General features: G+C 47.5%; 1 protein-coding gene across 1 annotated transcript in view; it reads right to left on the bottom strand.

Annotated features, from left to right (window-relative positions):
* Window positions 1-17,309, bottom strand: part of skic3 (SKI3 subunit of superkiller complex) — a 210,848-nt gene that overhangs the window by 78,186 nt on the left and 115,353 nt on the right. Inside the window, exons 25-27 of the mRNA XM_059969300.1 lie at window positions 16,371-16,445; window positions 8,653-8,794; window positions 7,083-7,176 (exon numbers count right to left, since the gene is read on the bottom strand). Of these exons, the coding sequence (XP_059825283.1) occupies window positions 7,083-7,176; window positions 8,653-8,794; window positions 16,371-16,445 (311 nt within the window). The remainder of the gene's footprint in view (window positions 1-7,082; window positions 7,177-8,652; window positions 8,795-16,370; window positions 16,446-17,309) is intronic.

The raw sequence follows: 17,309 nt of genomic DNA, 5'->3' as shown, positions 1-17,309 counted from the left end.
CAGTTCATGCAAAGTCACAAATAGTAAGGTTGTGTGTGGTGGTACTAATCTTCTGAGGTGTGTATATTTCAATGCAAGGAGTATTGTGGGAAAGGCAGAAGAGCTGAGGGCCTGGATTGACACATGGAATTATGACATCATAGTCATTATTGAAACTTGGCTACAGGAGGAGCAGGACGGGCAGCTCAATGTTCCAGGGTTCCGATGTTTCAGACGTGATAGAGGCAGAGGGATGAAGGGTGGGGAGGTGGCTTTGCTAGTCAGGGAAAATATTACTGCAGTGCTTCGGCAGGACAGATTAGAGGGCTTGTCTACTGAGGCCACATGGGTGGAGCTGAGAAACAGGAAAGGTATGACCACATTAATAGGGTTGTATTATAGACCACCCAATAGTCAGCAAGAATTGGAGGAGCAAATCTGCAGAGAGATAACAGATAACTGCAAGAGACAGAAAGTTGTGATTGTAGGAGATTTTAATTTTCCACACATTGATTGGGACTCCCATACTGTTCAAGGTCTAGATGGGTTAGAGTTTGTGAAATGTCTTCAGGAAATTTTTCTAGATCAATATATAGATGTACCAACTTGGGAGGATGCAATATTAGATCTCCTCTTAGGAAATGAGTTAGAGCAGGTGACAGAAGTGTGTGTAGGGGAACACTTTGGTTCCAGTGATCATAACACCATTAGTTTCAACTTGATCATGGATAAAGATAGATCTGGTCCTTGGGTTGAAGTTCTAAACTGGAAAAAGGCCAAATTTGAAGAAATGAGAAAGGATCTAAAAAGTGTGGATTGGGACAGGTGGTTCTCTGGCAAGGATGTGATTGGTAAGTGGGAGGCCTTCAAAAGAGAAATTTTGAGATTGCAGAGTTTGTATGTTCCTGTCAGGGTTAAAGGCAAAGTGAATAAGAATAAGGAACCTTGGTTCTCGAGGGATATTGGAACTCTGATAAAGAAGAAGAGAGATATGTATAACATGTACAGGCAACAGGGAGGAAATAAGATGCTTGAGGAGTATAAAAAGAGTAAGAAAATACTTAAGAAAGAAATCAGGAGGGCTAAAAGAAGACATGAGGTTGCTTTGGCAGTCAGGGTGAAGGATAATCCTAAGAGCTTCTACAGGTATGTTAAGAGCAAAAGGATAGTAAGGGATAAAATTGGTCCTCTTGAAGATCAGAGTGGTCAGCTATGTATGGAACCAAAAGAAATGGGAGAGATATTAAATGGGTTTTTTGCATCTGCATTTACTAAGGAAACTGGAATGGAGTCTATGGAAACAAGGCAAACAAGTAGGGAAGTCATGGAACTTATACAGATTGAAGAAGAGGAGGTCCTTGCTGTCTTAAGGCAAATCAGAGTAGATAAATTCCCAGGACCTGACAGGGTATTCCCTCGGACCTTGAAGGAGACTAGTGTTGAAATTGCTGGGGTCCTGGCAGAAATATTTAAAATGTCGATATCCACAGGTCAGGATTGGAGGATAGCTCATGTAGTTCCGTTGTTTAAAAAAGGCTCAAAAAGTAAGCCAGGAAATTATAGGCTGGTAAGTTTGACATCGGTAGTAGGTAAATTATTGGAAGAAATACTAAGAGAAAGGATCTACAAGTATTTGGATAGACAGGGACTTATTAGAAACAGTCAGCATGGCTTTGTGCATGGTAGGTCATGTTTAACCAATCTATTAGTTTTTCGAGGAAGTTACCAGGAAAGTGGATGAAGGGAAGGCAGTGGATGTTGTATACATGGACTTTAGTAAGGCCTTTGACAAGGTCCCGCATGGGAGGTTAGTTAGGAAGATTCAGTTGCTAGGTATACATGGAAAGGTAGTAAATTGGATTAGACATTGGCTCAATGGAAGAAGCCAGAGAGTGGTAGTGGAGGATTGCTACTCTGAGTGGAGACCTGTGACTAGTGGTGTGCCACAGGGATCAGTGCTGGGTCCATTGTTATTTGTCATCTATATCAATGATCTGGATGATAATGTGGTAAATTGGATCAGTAAATTTGCTGATGATACAAAGATTGGAGGTGTAGTGGACAGTGAGGAAGGTTTTCAAAGCTTGCAGAGGGATTTGGATCAGTTGGAGGAATGAGCTGAAAAATGGCAGATGGAGTTTAATGCAGACAAGTGTGAGGTATTGCACTTTGGAAGGTCAAACCAAGGTAGATGATACGAGGTAAATGGTAGGACACTGAGGAGTGCAGTAGAACAGAGGGATCTGGGAGTACTGATACATAATTCCCTAAAAGTGGCGTCACAAGTGGATAGGGTTGTAAAGAGAGCTTTTGGTACATTGGCCTTTATAAATCAAAGTATTGAGTATAAGAATTGGAATGTAATGGTGAGGTTGTATAAGACATTGGTGAGACCGAATTTGTAGTATTGTGTGCAGTTTTCGTCACCTAATTACAGGAAGGATATTAATAAGGTTGAAAGAGTGCAGAGAAGGTTTACAAGGATGTTGCCGGGTCTTGAGAAACTGAGTTACAGAGAAAGGCTAAATAGGTTATGACTTTATTCCCTGGAGCGCACAAGAATGAGGGGAGATTTGAGGTGTATAAATGTAAGAATGAAGTGTATTAAGTTATGATGGGTATAGATAGAGTGAATGCAAGCAGGCTTTTTCCACTGAGGCCAGGGGAGAAAAAAACCAGAGGTCATGGGTTAAGGGTGAAGGGGGAAAAGTTTAAAGGGAACATTAGGGGGTGCTTCTTCACGCAGAGAGTGGTGGGAGTGTGGAATCAGCTGCCAGATGAAGTGGTGAATGCGGGCTCACTTTTGACACCTAAGAAAAACTTGGACAGGTATATGGATGAGAGGGGTTTGGAGGGATATGGCCCAGGTGCAGGTCAGTGGGACTGGGCAGAAAAATGGTTCGGCACAGCCAAGAAGTCTGTTTCTGTGCTGTAATGTTCTATGGTTCTAACTTATTTTGATCTGGTACAGCAACCCTGCCCCCCATTCCAGACCGTGATGCAGCCAGCCAGAATGCTTTTCATGGTACATTTGTTGAAGTTTTCAAGTGTTGCATTTCACAAACCAAACCTCCTCAAACTGTTAATAAAATATAGCAGTTGTCTTGCCTTCTTTTGTTGTTGTGTCAAGGTTAAATCCTCAGGGATATTGACACTCAGGAACTTCCAGTTAAGATGGTGCCCGAGTACAGAGATCCTTTATAGTCAACATCTTCTGGAAAGATCATAGAACCATCTTTTTCACCTCTTTTATGGTTCCATGATCTACATGATCTATCCAGAAGATGTCAACATTTGTTTCTTGTCTTGGATGTGATTCTGAAACTGTTGGAGACAATGTTTTGCTGTTTGGAGATCGTTTGGGTGCTTCAATGATAGATAGATAGATAGATAGATAGATAGATAGATAGATAGATAGATAGATAGATAGATAGATAGATAGATAGATAGATAGATAGATAGATAGATAGATAGATAGATAGATAGATAGATAGATAGATAGATAGATAGATAGATAGATAGATAGATAGATAGATAGATAGATAGATAGATAGATAGATAGATAGATAGATAGATAGATAGATAGATAGATAGATAGATAGATAGATAGATAGATAGATAGATAGATAGATAGATAGATAGATACTTTATTCATCCCCAAGGGGAAATTCAACATTTTTCCAGTGTCCCGTACACTTATTGTAGCAAAACTAATTACATACAGTATTTAACTCAGTATAAATATGATATGCATCTAAAATCACCCTCCCAAAAAGCATTAATAAATAGCTTTTAAAAAGTTCTTAAATAGTTCACTAAAGTGCATTGAGTGGTAACTTAAGCTCAGTCCTAACCCCGGCACTTTAACATGTCTTGCCCCTGGTGGTTGAATTGTAGAGCCGAATGGCGTTGGGAAGTAATGATCTCTTCATCCTGTCTGAGGAGCACTGCATTGACAGCACCCTGCCGCTGAAGCTGCTTCTCTGTCTCTGGATGGTGCTGTGCAGAGGATGTTCAGGGTTTTCCATGATTGACCGTAGCCTACTCAGCGCCCTCCGCTCTGCCACCGATTTCATACTCTCCAGTTCTGTGCCCACGACACAGCCCACCTTCCTTACCAGCTTATTAAGACGTGAAGCGTCCCTCTTCTTAATGCTGCCTCAATGGTCGCCAGAGATTCCAGAAAGCAGAGGCAGCATGAGTGAACCTCGTAGCGAGATGGCACATGAGCCAAAATTTGACCCCTTCACTGAGTATAGCTTCTATTGTTCACTGATTAAAGCATTGATGGCGACTGAAACATCTAGGCGAGTGCAGAAGTTTGGAGATTGTTTGGGTGTTGAAACAAACACCTGCTGAACCGTGTCTACGCTCACCTGGACAAGACGGTGAGCACTGTGAGGGTCATGTTTTTTGACTTCTCCAGTGCGTTCAATACCATCTGCCCTGCTCTGCTGGGTGAGAAGCTGACAGTGATGCAGGTGGATGCTTCCCTGGTGTCATAGATTATTGATTACCTGACTGGCAGACCACAGTATGTGCACTTGCAACACTGTGTGTCAGACAGAATGGTCAGCAGCACTGGGGCTCCACAGGGGACTGTCCTGTCTCCCTTTCTCTTCACCATCTACACCTCCGACTTCAACTACTGCAAAGAGTCTTGCCATCTTCAGAAGTTTTCTGATGACTCTGCCATAATTGGATGCATCAATAAGGGAGATGAGGCTGAATACAGGGCTACGGTGGGAAACTTTCTCACATGGTACGAGCAAAATCATCTGCAGCTTAATGTGGAAAAGACTAAGGAGCTGGTGGTGGACCTGAGGAAGGCTAAGGCACCGATGACCCGTTTCCATCCAAGGGGTCAGTGTGGACATGGTGGAGGATTACAAATACCTGGGGATAAGAATTGACAATAAATTGGACTGGTCAAAGAACACTGAGGCTGTCTACAAGAAGGGTCAGAGCCGTCTCTACTTCCTGAGGAGACTGAGGTCCTTTAACATCTGCCTGACGATGCTGATGATGTTCTACAAATCTGTGGTGGTCAGTGCTATCATGTTTACTGTTGTGTGCTGGGACAGCAGGCTGAGGGTAGCAGGCACCAACAGAATCAACAAACTCATTCGTAAGGCCAGTGATGTTGTGGGGATGGAACTGGACTCTCTGACGGTGGTGTCTGAAAAGAGGATGCTGTCCAAGTTGCATGCCATCTTGGACAATGTCTCCCATCCACCCCATAATGTACTGGTTAGGCACAGGAACACATTCAGCCAGAGACTCATTCCACCGAGATGCAACACTGAGGAAGTCATTCCTGCCTGTGGCCATCAAACTTTACAACTCCTCCCTTGGAGTGTCAGACACCCTGAGCCAATAGGCTGGTCCTGAACTTATTTCCACTTGGCATAATTTACTTATTATTATTCAATTATTTATGGTTTTATATTGCTGTATTTCTACACTATTCTTGATTGGTGTGACTGTAATGAAACCCAATTTCCCTTGAGATCAGTAAAGTATGTCTGTCTGTCTGTGTTCCAGTGCTCTGCAGTCTCCAAAAGGCAGAGACAACATGCGCAACCTCCCAGTAGGCAAGTAGCAGAACAGGACGCAAGCCAATGTTTGGCTCCATTTCACTGACTAAAGCAACAAGGCAATTCAAGCATCGAAGTGAGTACAGAGGGTGAGCACCTGCTGCCTGTCTTTTGAATGCTCTTCTACAGTACCAGAGAGGGAGAGCCTTCTGCTGAGGAGAACGTTGCCCAGGACTTGCTGGGTTTTGGATGCGGACATGTACAATAAAATCTTTTTTCAGTGTTATAGTTTTTATATTCTGTTTTCTCATTCAATCTTCTCATTTTTTTGTGTAGGGAGGGAGGTTTGGGGGTCAGTGTGCCTGATCTGTTTTGTTTGTTTTCTTGTGCAGAGTGGAGGATTTGTGGGTCAATGTGCCTGATCCGTTTTGCCGTTTTTATGCAGGAGGAAGGATTTGGGGGTTGATTGCCAGTTCCTGATCCTCCTACGAGGATTGGTTAGTGCTCCCTTGTCTTACCCTTCCTGAAGTCCACAGTAAACTCTTTCATTTTGTAACACTGAGTGCAAGGTTGTTGCTGCAGCGCCACTCAACTGACTGTACATCTCTCTCCTGCATGCCCTTTTGCCACCTTCTAAAACTCTGCCAACAATGGTTTTATCTTCAGCAAGTTTATAGATGCTATTTGAGCTGTGCCTACCCACATAGTCATGAGAGAGTAGAGCAGTGGGCCAAGCACACTTCCCTGTGGAGCATCAGTGTTAGGTGTCAGAAAAGTGGAGATGCTATTTCCAATCTGCACAGACTGCTGGTCTACTGGTTAGGAAGTCGAGGACCCAGTTGCAGCGGGAGGTACACAGGCCAGATTCTTCAGCCTTTTGATCAGGACTGTAGGTATGGTGGAGTTAAATGCTGAGCTATAGTCAAGAAACAGCATCCTGACATGGGTATTTGCAATGTCCAGTGTTATTTCCTCTGGTACTAAAGGTGATTAGTTGATAATAGCTATTTAGTGACTTTATCAAGCTGACTTCAGAGATGCAGCACAGAACAGGCTCTTTGAGCTGCACTGCTCAGCAATCCTGACAATCCTGTTTAACATTTGCCTAAGGGACTATTTACAATGATCAGTAACTCGTACACCTTGGAACTGTGGGAGGAAACTCTCTCATTAAATGGGAAGAACCATGAAGAAGACATCAAGATTGAACTGTGAACTCCAACACTCCGAGCTGTAATCATGTCATGCTAACCACCAGACTACCTGCTGCCAGTTTCCATTTCCACCTTTCTGCTAAAAGAATTGATTAATGTTTTTCATTTTTAACTTTACTCACATCTTGTTCATGAGCTGAAGAGAAGGTTTTTTCACCAACCCTTAATGAACAACACTACATTTTAAAACCTAATAGATGCAAGAATTTTTTTTATTCCCAAGTTAAGCTCATGAATTGCTTATTCGTTTCCACCCTGGAGGAAAGAACTTTGAAGTAACTTACTTACATTTAAGAAATTCAGGTTCAGAGTAATGCATGCAAAGCAATTTTATTTTATAATGGAACCTTACCTGCGATATGCCTCCGCTGCTTGTCTCTTCAGGCTTAGATATTCATTCAAGTAACCCAACATTGTGAAAGCTACTGGATCAATCTGAATTCTCTCTGTTCAAAATATAAGTTAAGGTGTCTCCTGTTATCTACTACAAACAAAAGAGCAGTGCCAATCACTTGCTACGTACCCTATTTACAATGTTGGATTATAATAGATAACCCTTATTTTATAAACACAAACAAGCGAAGCCCTATTGCATGACCTCACTGGATTTACTACCATCACTCCCAGGCCTATGACGTCTGTTTTCTTAATCACTGTACTTTGAAGGGAGTCTTGAAACTTCTATTACACCTCACTTGGCTGAAAGGTCTCAGCCCAAAATGTTGATACTTTATTTATTGAGATGCAGTGTGGAATAGGCCCTTCTGGCTCAATGAGCCACACCACCCAGCAACTCACCCTTTTAACCCTACCCTAATCACAGAACAATGACCAATTAACTTACTAACCGGGATGGCTTTAAAACGTGGGAGAAAACCAACGCACCCAGGGAAACCCATGTGTTCATGGGGAGGATGTACCACTCTTTACAGACCAAGTCGGAATTGAACTCCAAACTTTGACGCCCTGAGCTGTAATATCATTGCACAAACTGAAACATTACCATATAACCATACAACAATTACAGCACGGAAACAGGCCATCTCTGCCCTTCTAGTCCAGGCCGAACGCTTACGCTCACCTAGTCCCACTGACCCGCACTCAGCCCATAACCTTCCATTCCTTTCCTGTCCATATACCTATCCAATTTTACTTTAAATGACAATACCGAACCTGCCTCTACCACTTCTACTGGAAGCTCGTTCCACACAGCTACCACTCTCTGAGTAAAGAAGTTCCCCCTCGCGTTACCCTTAAACTTTTGCCCATAACTCTCAACTCATGTCCTCTTGTTTGAATCCTCCCTACTCTCAATGGAAAAAGCCTATCCACATCAACTCTATCTATCCCCCTCATAATTTTAAATACCTCTATCAAGTCCCCCCTCAACCTTTTATGCTCCAAAGAATAAAGACCTAACTTGTTCAATCTTTCCCTTGTAACTTAGGTGCTGAAAGCCAGGTAACATTCTCATAAATCTTCTCTGTACTCTCTCTATTTTGTTGACATCTTTCCTATATTTCGGTGACCAGAAATGTACACAATACTCCAAATTCGGCCTTACCGATGCCTTGTACAATTTTAATATTACATCCCAACTCCTATACTCAATGCTCTGATTTATAAAGGCCAGCATACCAAAAGCTTTCTTCATCACCCTATCCACATGAGATTCCACCTTCGGGGAACTATGCACCATTATTCCTAGATCACTCTGTTCTATATTCTAGATTACTGTGGTGCACAATTTTTTCTCTTCCATAAATGCTGCCATAACTGCTACGTTCCTCCAGCATTTTACGTGGGTTGCTATATATACATAAAAACATCGCAATGTTTTGGTATAAAGTATTTCTATTTAAAGAAACTGTGGACATGAATTCATATTTAAATGCCCAGCCTGTCACAGCACTTTACGTTACCTGTATACTTGCTCATGACAACTTGCGCAGCAGTTATTGCATTCATCTGTACAATGTTGTATTTGTACAGTTCGGAATTTCTGTTTGATTTATCCTGCAGTGTTGTGCAAACCCAATGTGCATAACCTTTAGCTCCTTCAGTCTGTACAAAGAAGAGTTTTTCTATTTACTTTTCACATTCTAAAATTAAAATAAATTCGAGCAAAATTTCAGCAATTTTGCTTTACCAATTCAATCCTAAATTGCACTGGCATTTAAATTCAAAGTTGCTGACATATTTGACTCAATTTTTATACACAACACAAAAAAACTTAATGGGTAAGCATTTGCTATAGAAGGGAACAGAAGTAATGTCTGCCATTAGCTGTATTTAACACTGGAGCAGCTTGAAAACTTGAAATTTTCAGCTCTTAAGGCAGCACTGAGAAAATCAAGAAACATGGAATGCAAGCAAACAGTACAATCTTAACCAATCAAGTTTGAGGTCTGAAGAATAAATAGAAAATACTCAAAAAGAGGCTGCATGGTTGAAATTAATTCCAAATTGTGTAACAAAAGCATAATGAATTACAGAGAGGGAAAAAGCGAAGTTGACATTCCAGAATAGGCCATAAATTCACGTACAAAGGAGCAAGGCTATCTGCTGATAATAATTCAGTTTCTGTATTGGAGCCATGCATGGTAGAGATGAATGTTTCTCACATCACTGGAACAGTAAGCCATAAATCACAACAATTGAGTACCATGTGGGACAGTTTGCCATCAGCGATGAGAGTGGGGAACCACGTGGGAGGGTTTGCCATCAGTGACGAGAGTGAAGAACCATGTCATCAGTGAAGAGAGAGGGAACCATGTCATCAGAGAGGAGAGTGGGAACCATGTCATCAGAGAGGAGAGAGAAGACCATGTTGTCAGTGAAGAGAGAGGGAACCATGTCGTCAGTGAGGAAAGAGGGAACAGTGTCGTCAGAGAGGAGAGTGGAGACCATGTTGTCAGTGAGGAGAGTGGGGACCATGTAGTCAATGAGAAGAGTGAGAACCATGTCATCAGTGAGCGGGTCGGGAACCATGTCATCAGTGAGGAGAGCAGAGACCATGTCGTCAGTGAGGAGAATGGGGACCATGTCGTCAGTAAGGAGAGTGGGGACCATGTCGTCAGTGAAGAGAGTGGAGACCATGTCGTCAGTGAGGAGAGCGGGGACCATGTCGTCAGTGAGGAGAGAGGGGACCATGTCGTCAGTGAGGAGAGCGGAGACCATGTCGTCAGTGAGGAGAGCGGGGACCATGTCGTCAGTGAGGAGAGCGGGGACCATGTCGTCAGTGAGGAGAGTGGGGACCATGTCTTCAGTGAGGAGAGTGGGGACCATGTCGTCAGTGAGGAGAGCGGGGACCATGTCGTCAGTGAGGAGAGTGGAGACCATGTCGTCAGTGAGGAGAGTGGGGACCATGTCGTCAGTGAGGAGAGCGGGGACCATGTCGTCAGTGAGGAGAGTAGGAACCATGTCGTCAGTGAGGAGAGCGGAGACCATGTCGTCAGTGAGGAGAGTAGGAACCATGTCGTCAGAGAGGAGAGCGGGGACCATGTCGTCAGTGAGGAGAGTGGGGACCATGTCGTCAGTGAGGAGAGTGGAGACCATGTCGTCAGTGAGGAGAGTGGGGACCATGTCGTCAGTGAGGAGAGTGGAGACCATGTCGTCAGTGAGGAGAGTGGGGACCATGTCGTCAGTGAGGAGAGTAGGAACCATGTCGTCAGTGAGGAGAGCGGAGACCATGTCGTCAGTGAGGAGAGCGGAGACCATGTCGTCAGTGAGGAGAGTAGGAACCATGTCGTCAGTGAGGAGAGCGGAGACCATGTCGTCAGTGAGGAGAGTAGGAACCATGTCGTCAGTGAGGAGAGTGGAGACCATGTCGTCAGTGAGGAGAGCGGAGACCATGTCGTCAGTGAGGAGAGTAGGAACCATGTCGTCAGAGAGGAGAGCGGGGACCATGTCGTCAGTGAGGAGAGCGGGGACCATGTCGTCAGAGAGGAGAGTGGGGACCATGTCGTCAGTGAGGAGAGTGGAGACCATGTCGTCAGTGAGGAGAGCGGAGACCATGTCGTCAGTGAGGAGAGTAGGAACCATGTCGTCAGAGAGGAGAGTGGGGACCATGTCGTCAGTGAGCGGGTCGGGAACCATGTCGTCAGTGAGGAGAGTGGGGACCATGTCGTCAGTGAGGAGAGCGGGGACCATGTCGTCAGTGAGGAGAGTGGAGACCATGTCGTCAGAGAGGAGAGTAGGAACCATGTCGTCAGAGAGGAGAGTGGGGACCATGTCGTCAGTGAGGAGAGCGGGGACCATGTCGTCAGTGAGGAGAGTGGGGACCATGTCGTCACTGAGGAGAGCGGAGACCATGTCGTCAGTGAGGAGAGTGGGGACCATGTCGTCAGTGAGGAGAGTGGGAACCATGTCGTCAGTGAGGAGAGTGGAGACCATGTCGTCAGTGAGGAGAGCGGAGACCATGTCGTCAGTGAGGAGAACGGGGACCATGTCGTCAGTGAGGAGAGCGGGGACCATGTCGTCAGTGAGGAGAGTGGAGACCATGTCGTCAGTGAGGAGAGTGGAGACCATGTCGTCAGTGAGGAGAACGGGGACCATGTCGTCAGTGAGGAGAGCGGGGACCATTTCGTCAGTGAGGAGAGTAGGGACCATGTCGTCAGTGAGGAGAGTGGAGACCATGTCGTCAGTGAGGAGAGTAGGAACCATGTCGTCAGTGAGGAGAGTAGGAACCATGTCGTCAGTGAGGAGAGTGGAGACCATGTCGTCAGTGAGGAGAGTAGGAACCATGTCGTCAGTGAGGAGAGTGGAGACCATGTCGTCAGTGAGGAGAGCGGAGACCATGTCGTCAGTGAGGAGAGTGGAGACCATGTCGTCAGTGAGGAGAGTAGGGACCATGTCGTCAGTGAGGAGAGCGGAGACCATGTCGTCAGTGAGGAGAGTGGGGACCATGTCGTCAGTGAGGAGAGCGGAGACCATGTCGTCAGTGAGGAGAGCGGAGACCATGTCGTCAGTGAGGAGAGTGGGAACCATGTCGTCAGAGAGGAGAGTGGAGACCATGTCGTCAGTGAGGAGAGTGGGGACCATGTTGTCAGTGAGGAGAGTAGGAACCATGTCGTCAGTGAGGAGAGTGGAGACCATGTCGTCAGTGAGGAGAGTAGGAACCATGTCGTCAGTGAGGAGAGTGGGGACCATGTCGTCAGTGAGGAGAGTAGGAACCATGTCGTCAGTGAGGAGAGTGGGGACCATGTCGTCAGTGAGGAGAGTAGGGACCATGTCGTCAGTGAGGAGAGTGGAGACCATGTCGTCAGAGAGGAGAGCGGGGACCATGTCGTCAGTGAGGAGAGTGGGGACCATGTCGTCAGTGAGGAGAGTGGGGACCATGTCGTCAGTGAGGAGAGTAGGGACCATGTCGTCAGTGAGGAGAGTGGAGACCATGTCGTCAGAGAGGAGAGTGGAGACCATGTCGTCAGAGAGGAGAGCGGGGACCATGTTGTCAGTGAGGAGAGCGGAGACCATGTCGTCAGTGAGGAGAGTGGAGACCATGTCGTCAGTGAGGAGAGTGGAGACCATGTCGTCACTGAGGAGAGTGGGGACCATGTCGTCAGTGAGGAGAGCGGAGACCATGTCGTCAGTGAGGAGAGTAGGGACCATGTCGTCAGTGAGGAGAGTGGGGACCATGTCGTCAGTGAGGAGAGTGGGGACCATGTCGTCAGTGAGGAGAGTGGGGACCATGTCGTCAGTGAGGAGAGTGGAGACCATGTCGTCAGTGAGGAGAGTGGGGACCATGTCGTCAGTGAGGAGAGTGGAGACCATGTCGTCAGTGAGGAGAGTAGGAACCATGTCGTCAGTGAGGAGAGTGGGGACCATGTCGTCAGTGAGGAGAGTAGGAACCATGTCGTCAGTGAGGAGAGTGGGGACCATGTCGTCAGTGAGGAGAGTAGGAACCATGTCGTCAGTGAGGAGAGTGGGGACCATGTCGTCAGTGAGGAGAGCGGGGACCATGTCGTCAGTGAGGAGAGCGGGGACCATGTCGTCAGTGAGGAGAGTGGAGACCATGTCGTCAGTGAGGAGAGCGGGGACCATGTCGTCAGTGAGGAGAGTGGAGACCATGTCGTCAGTGAGGAGAGCGGAGACCATGTCGTCAGTGAGGAGAGTGGAGACCATGTCGTCAGTGAGGAGAGTGGGGACCATGTCGTCAGTGAGGAGAGTGGGGACCATGTCGTCAGTGAGGAGAGCGGGGACCATGTCGTCAGTGAGGAGAGTGGAGACCATGTCGTCAGTGAGGAGAGCGGGGACCATGTCGTCAGTGAGGAGAGTAGGAACCATGTCGTCAGTGAGGAGAGCGGGGACCATGTCGTCAGTGAGGAGAGCGGGGACCATGTCGTCAGTGAGGAGAGTGGGGACCATGTCGTCAGTGAGGAGAGTGGGGACCATGTCGTCACTGAGGAGAGTGGAGACCATGTCGTCAGTGAGGAGAGCGGGGACCATGTCGTCAGTGAGGAGAGTAGGAACCATGTCGTCAGTGAGGAGAGTGGAGACCATGTCGTCAGTGAGGAGAGTGGAGACCATGTCGTCAGTGAGGAGAGCGGAGACCATGTCGTCAGTGAGGAGAGTGGAGACCATGTCGTCAGTGAGGAGAGTAGGAACCATGTCGTCAGTGAGGAGAGTGGGGACCATGTCGTCAGTGAGGAGAGCGGGGACCATGTCGTCAGTGAGGAGAGTAGGAACCATGTCGTCAGTGAGGAGAGCGGGGACCATGTCGTCAGTGAGGAGAGAGGGGACCATGTCGTCAGAGAGGAGAGTGGAGACCATGTCGTCAGTGAGGAGAGTAGGAACCATGTCGTCAGTGAAGAGAGTGGAGACCATGTCGTCAGTGAGGAGAGTAGGAACCATGTCGTCAGAGAGGAGAGCGGGGACCATGTCGTCAGTGAGGAGAGTAGGAACCATCTCGTCAGTGAGGAGAGCGGGGACCATGTCGTCAGTGAGGAGAGCGGAGACCATGTCGTCAGTGAGGAGAGCGGAGACCATGTCGTCAGTGAGGAGAGCGGGGACCATGTCGTCAGTGAGGAGAGTGGAGACCATGTCGTCAGTGAGGAGAGTGGAGACCATGTCGTCAGTGAGGAGAGTGGGGACCATGTCGTCAGTGAGGAGAGCGGAGACCATGTCGTCAGTGAGGAGAGTAGGGACCATGTCGTCAGTGAGGAGAGCGGGGACCATGTCGTCAGTGAGGAGAGTAGGAACCATGTCGTCAGTGAGGAGAGCGGGAACCATGTCGTCAGTGAGGAGAACGGAGACCATGTCGTCAGTGAGGAGAGTAGGGACCATGTCGTCAGTGAGGAGAGCGGGGACCATGTCGTCAGTGAGGAGAGTAGGGACCATGTCGTCAGTGAGGAGAGTGGAGACCATGTCGTCAGTGAGGAGAGCGGGAACCATGTCGTCAGTGAGGAGAGTAGGGACCATGTCGTCAGTGAGGAGAACGGAGACCATGTCGTCAGTGAGGAGAACGGGGACCATGTCGTCAGTGAGGAGAGTGGAGACCATGTCGTCAGTGAGGAGAACGGGGACCATGTCGTCAGTGAGGAGAGTAGGAACCATGTCGTCAGTGAGGAGAGTGGGGACCATGTCGTCAGTGAGGAGAGTGGAGACCATGTCGTCAGTGAGGAGAGTGGAGACCATGTCGTCAGTGAGGAGAGTAGGAACCATGTCGTCAGTGAGGAGAGCGGAGACCATGTCGTCAGTGAGGAGAGTGGAGACCATGTCGTCAGTGAGGAGAGTGTGGACCATGTCGTCAGTGAGGAGAGTAGGGACCATGTCGTCAGTGAGGAGAGTAGGGACCATGTCGTCAGTGAGGAGAACGGGGACCATGTCGTCAGTGAGGAGAGTAGGAACCATGTCGTCAGAGAGGAGAGTGGAGACCATGTCGTCAGTGAGGAGAGTAGGAACCATGTCGTCAGAGAGGAGAGTGGAGACCATGTCGTCAGTGAGGAGAGTGGAGACCATGTCGTCAGTGAGGAGAGCGGGGACCATGTCGTCAGTGAGGAGAGTGGGAACCATGTCGTCAGTGAGGAGAGCGGGGACCATGTCGTCAGTGAGGAGAGTGGAGACCATGTCGTCAGTGAGGAGAGCGGGAACCATGTCGTCAGTGAGGAGAGTGGAGACCATGTCGTCAGTGAGGAGAGTGGAGACCATGTCGTCAGTGAGGAGAGTGGAGACCATGTCGTCAGTGAGGAGAGTGGGGACCATGTCGTCAGTGAGGAGAGTAGGAACCATGTCGTCAGTGAGGAGAGTGGGGACCATGTCGTCAGTGAGGAGAACGGGGACCATGTCGTCAGTGAGGAGAACGGGGACCATGTCGTCAGTGACGAGAGTGGAGACCATGTCGTCAGTGAGGAGAGTGGAGACCATGTCGTCAGTGAGGAGAGTGGGGACCATGTCGTCAGTGAGGAGAGTAGGAACCATGTCGTCAGTGAGGAGAGCGGGGACCATGTCGTCACTGAGGAGAGTGGAGACCATGTCGTCAGTGAGGAGAGCGGGGACCATGTCGTCAGTGAGGAGAGCGGGGACCATGTCGTCAGTGAGGAGAGCGGAGACCATGTCGTCAGTGAGGAGAGCGGAGACCATGTCGTCAGTGAGGAGAGTAGGAACCATGTCGTCAGTGAGGAGAGTGGAGACCATGTCGTCAGTGAGGAGAACGGGGACCATGTCGTCAGTGAGGAGAGTAGGAACCATGTCGTCAGAGAGGAGAGTGGGGACCATGTCGTCAGTGAGGAGAGTGGGGACCATGTCGTCAGTGAGGAGAGTGGGGACCATGTCGTCACTGAGGAGAGTGGAGACCATGTCGTCAGTGAGGAGAGCGGGGACCATGTCGTCAGTGAGGAGAGCGGGGACCATGTCGTCAGTGAGGAGAGCGGAGACCATGTCGTCAGTGAGGAGAGCGGAGACCATGTCGTCAGTGAGGAGAGTAGGAACCATGTCGTCAGTGAGGAGAGTGGAGACCATGTCGTCAGTGAGGAGAACGGGGACCATGTCGTCAGTGAGGAGAGTAGGAACCATGTCGTCAGTGAGGAGAGTGGGGACCATGTCGTCAGTGAGGAGAGTAGGAACCATGTCGTCAGTGAGGAGAGCGGGGACCATGTCGTCAGTGAGGAGAGCGGAGACCATGTCGTCAGTGAGGAGAGACGGAACCATTTCGTCAGTGAGGAGAGTGGGGACCATGTCGTCAGAGAGGAGAGTAGGAACCATGTCGTCAGAGACGAGAGTAGGAACCATGTCGTCAGTGAGGAGAGACGGAACCATGTCGTCAGAGACGAGAGTAGGAACCATGTCATCAGTGAGGAGAGTAGGAACCATGTCGTCAGAGACGAGAGTAGGAACCATGTCGTCAGTGAGGAGAGTGGAGAATGATGTATTCTAAAACAGCCACTTCGTGATCTTTAATCGAGGCAAATGCTGGCTTTGAAGTCAATGGCAGGGCAGCAACATCAATCGGATCTTTAACTGCTGTTTCACATGAAGAAGGGATGCCAGGCTCACTCAGATATTATTTGGACAGCAAACTAAAACACCAACAATTCCCACATCTTAGTAATATTGATAGTAATCAATTTGATTTAATCGTACCATAGTTTAGATTTGATTAAAATTAATCCAGTACGAACAATTAATATATTAGAACACTTACATTGACACCAAGCTCAGTTGTATGTCTGAACAAGTCCATTGTCTCATAGCTGCCGACAGCTTCTGCTATAAGTGCCTGCAAAAAACACATAACCAAAAATTACAACTGCCATTAGAAAATAATTTGTCAATGGAAGTGGAAAAAAATCAATATTTGTATAGAAGCACTGAGAATGAAACAATGATATTGACAATTAAACAGCATGTAGTCTTAATTCAATAGGAAAAGCAATAATACATCAAAATTAAAGCAAAAGCCATCAGAAGTATAGAACGCTTTTGCCCCACATGAAGTTACTATATAAATGGGTCATTATTGTATCAAAGGATCACAGCAATATAGTTTTTCCTTAACGACACACACAAAATGCTGATGGAACGCAGCAGGCCAGGCAGCATCTATAGGGAGAAGCGCTGTCGATGTTTTGGGCTGAGACGCTTCGCCAGGACTAACTGAAAGAAAAGATAGTAAGAGACTTCACCCTCCTACTTTCAAATCTCTTCCTATCTTTTTTTTCAGTTAGTCCTGATGAAGGGTCTCGGCCCGAAACGTCGACAGTGCTTCTTCCTACAGATGCTGCCTGGCCTGCTGCATTCCACCAGCATTTTGTGTGTGTTGTTTCAATTTCCAGCACCTGCAGATTTCCTCGCATTGTAGTTTTTCATTAAGGTTGTTATAATTGGGGGGCAGGAATTATTGGGGATAAGCTTCCACTATTAAATGCTCTCAGTTGTGTGTCTCAAGTAGCCTCTGACAACCAAGGCCAGCTCCTGACCTTCATGTGTGGCTTAGCTACTTCGCCCAGCAGAACCATTTCTATTGACAGAGTAAGTGACATTGGCCTTAACACAGCTCACTTCAGGCAGATGGAGTTCTCAGCTGCAGTTCTCTGAATTTCAAACCTCTGCTGCTTTGCAACTGTACCCACTCATGAGGAAG

Source organism: Hypanus sabinus, chromosome 5 (assembly GCF_030144855.1).
Source record: "Hypanus sabinus isolate sHypSab1 chromosome 5, sHypSab1.hap1, whole genome shotgun sequence".
Classification (NCBI taxonomy): Eukaryota; Metazoa; Chordata; class Chondrichthyes; order Myliobatiformes; family Dasyatidae; genus Hypanus; species Hypanus sabinus.
This window is presented reverse-complemented; position numbering and strand designations above follow the sequence as displayed.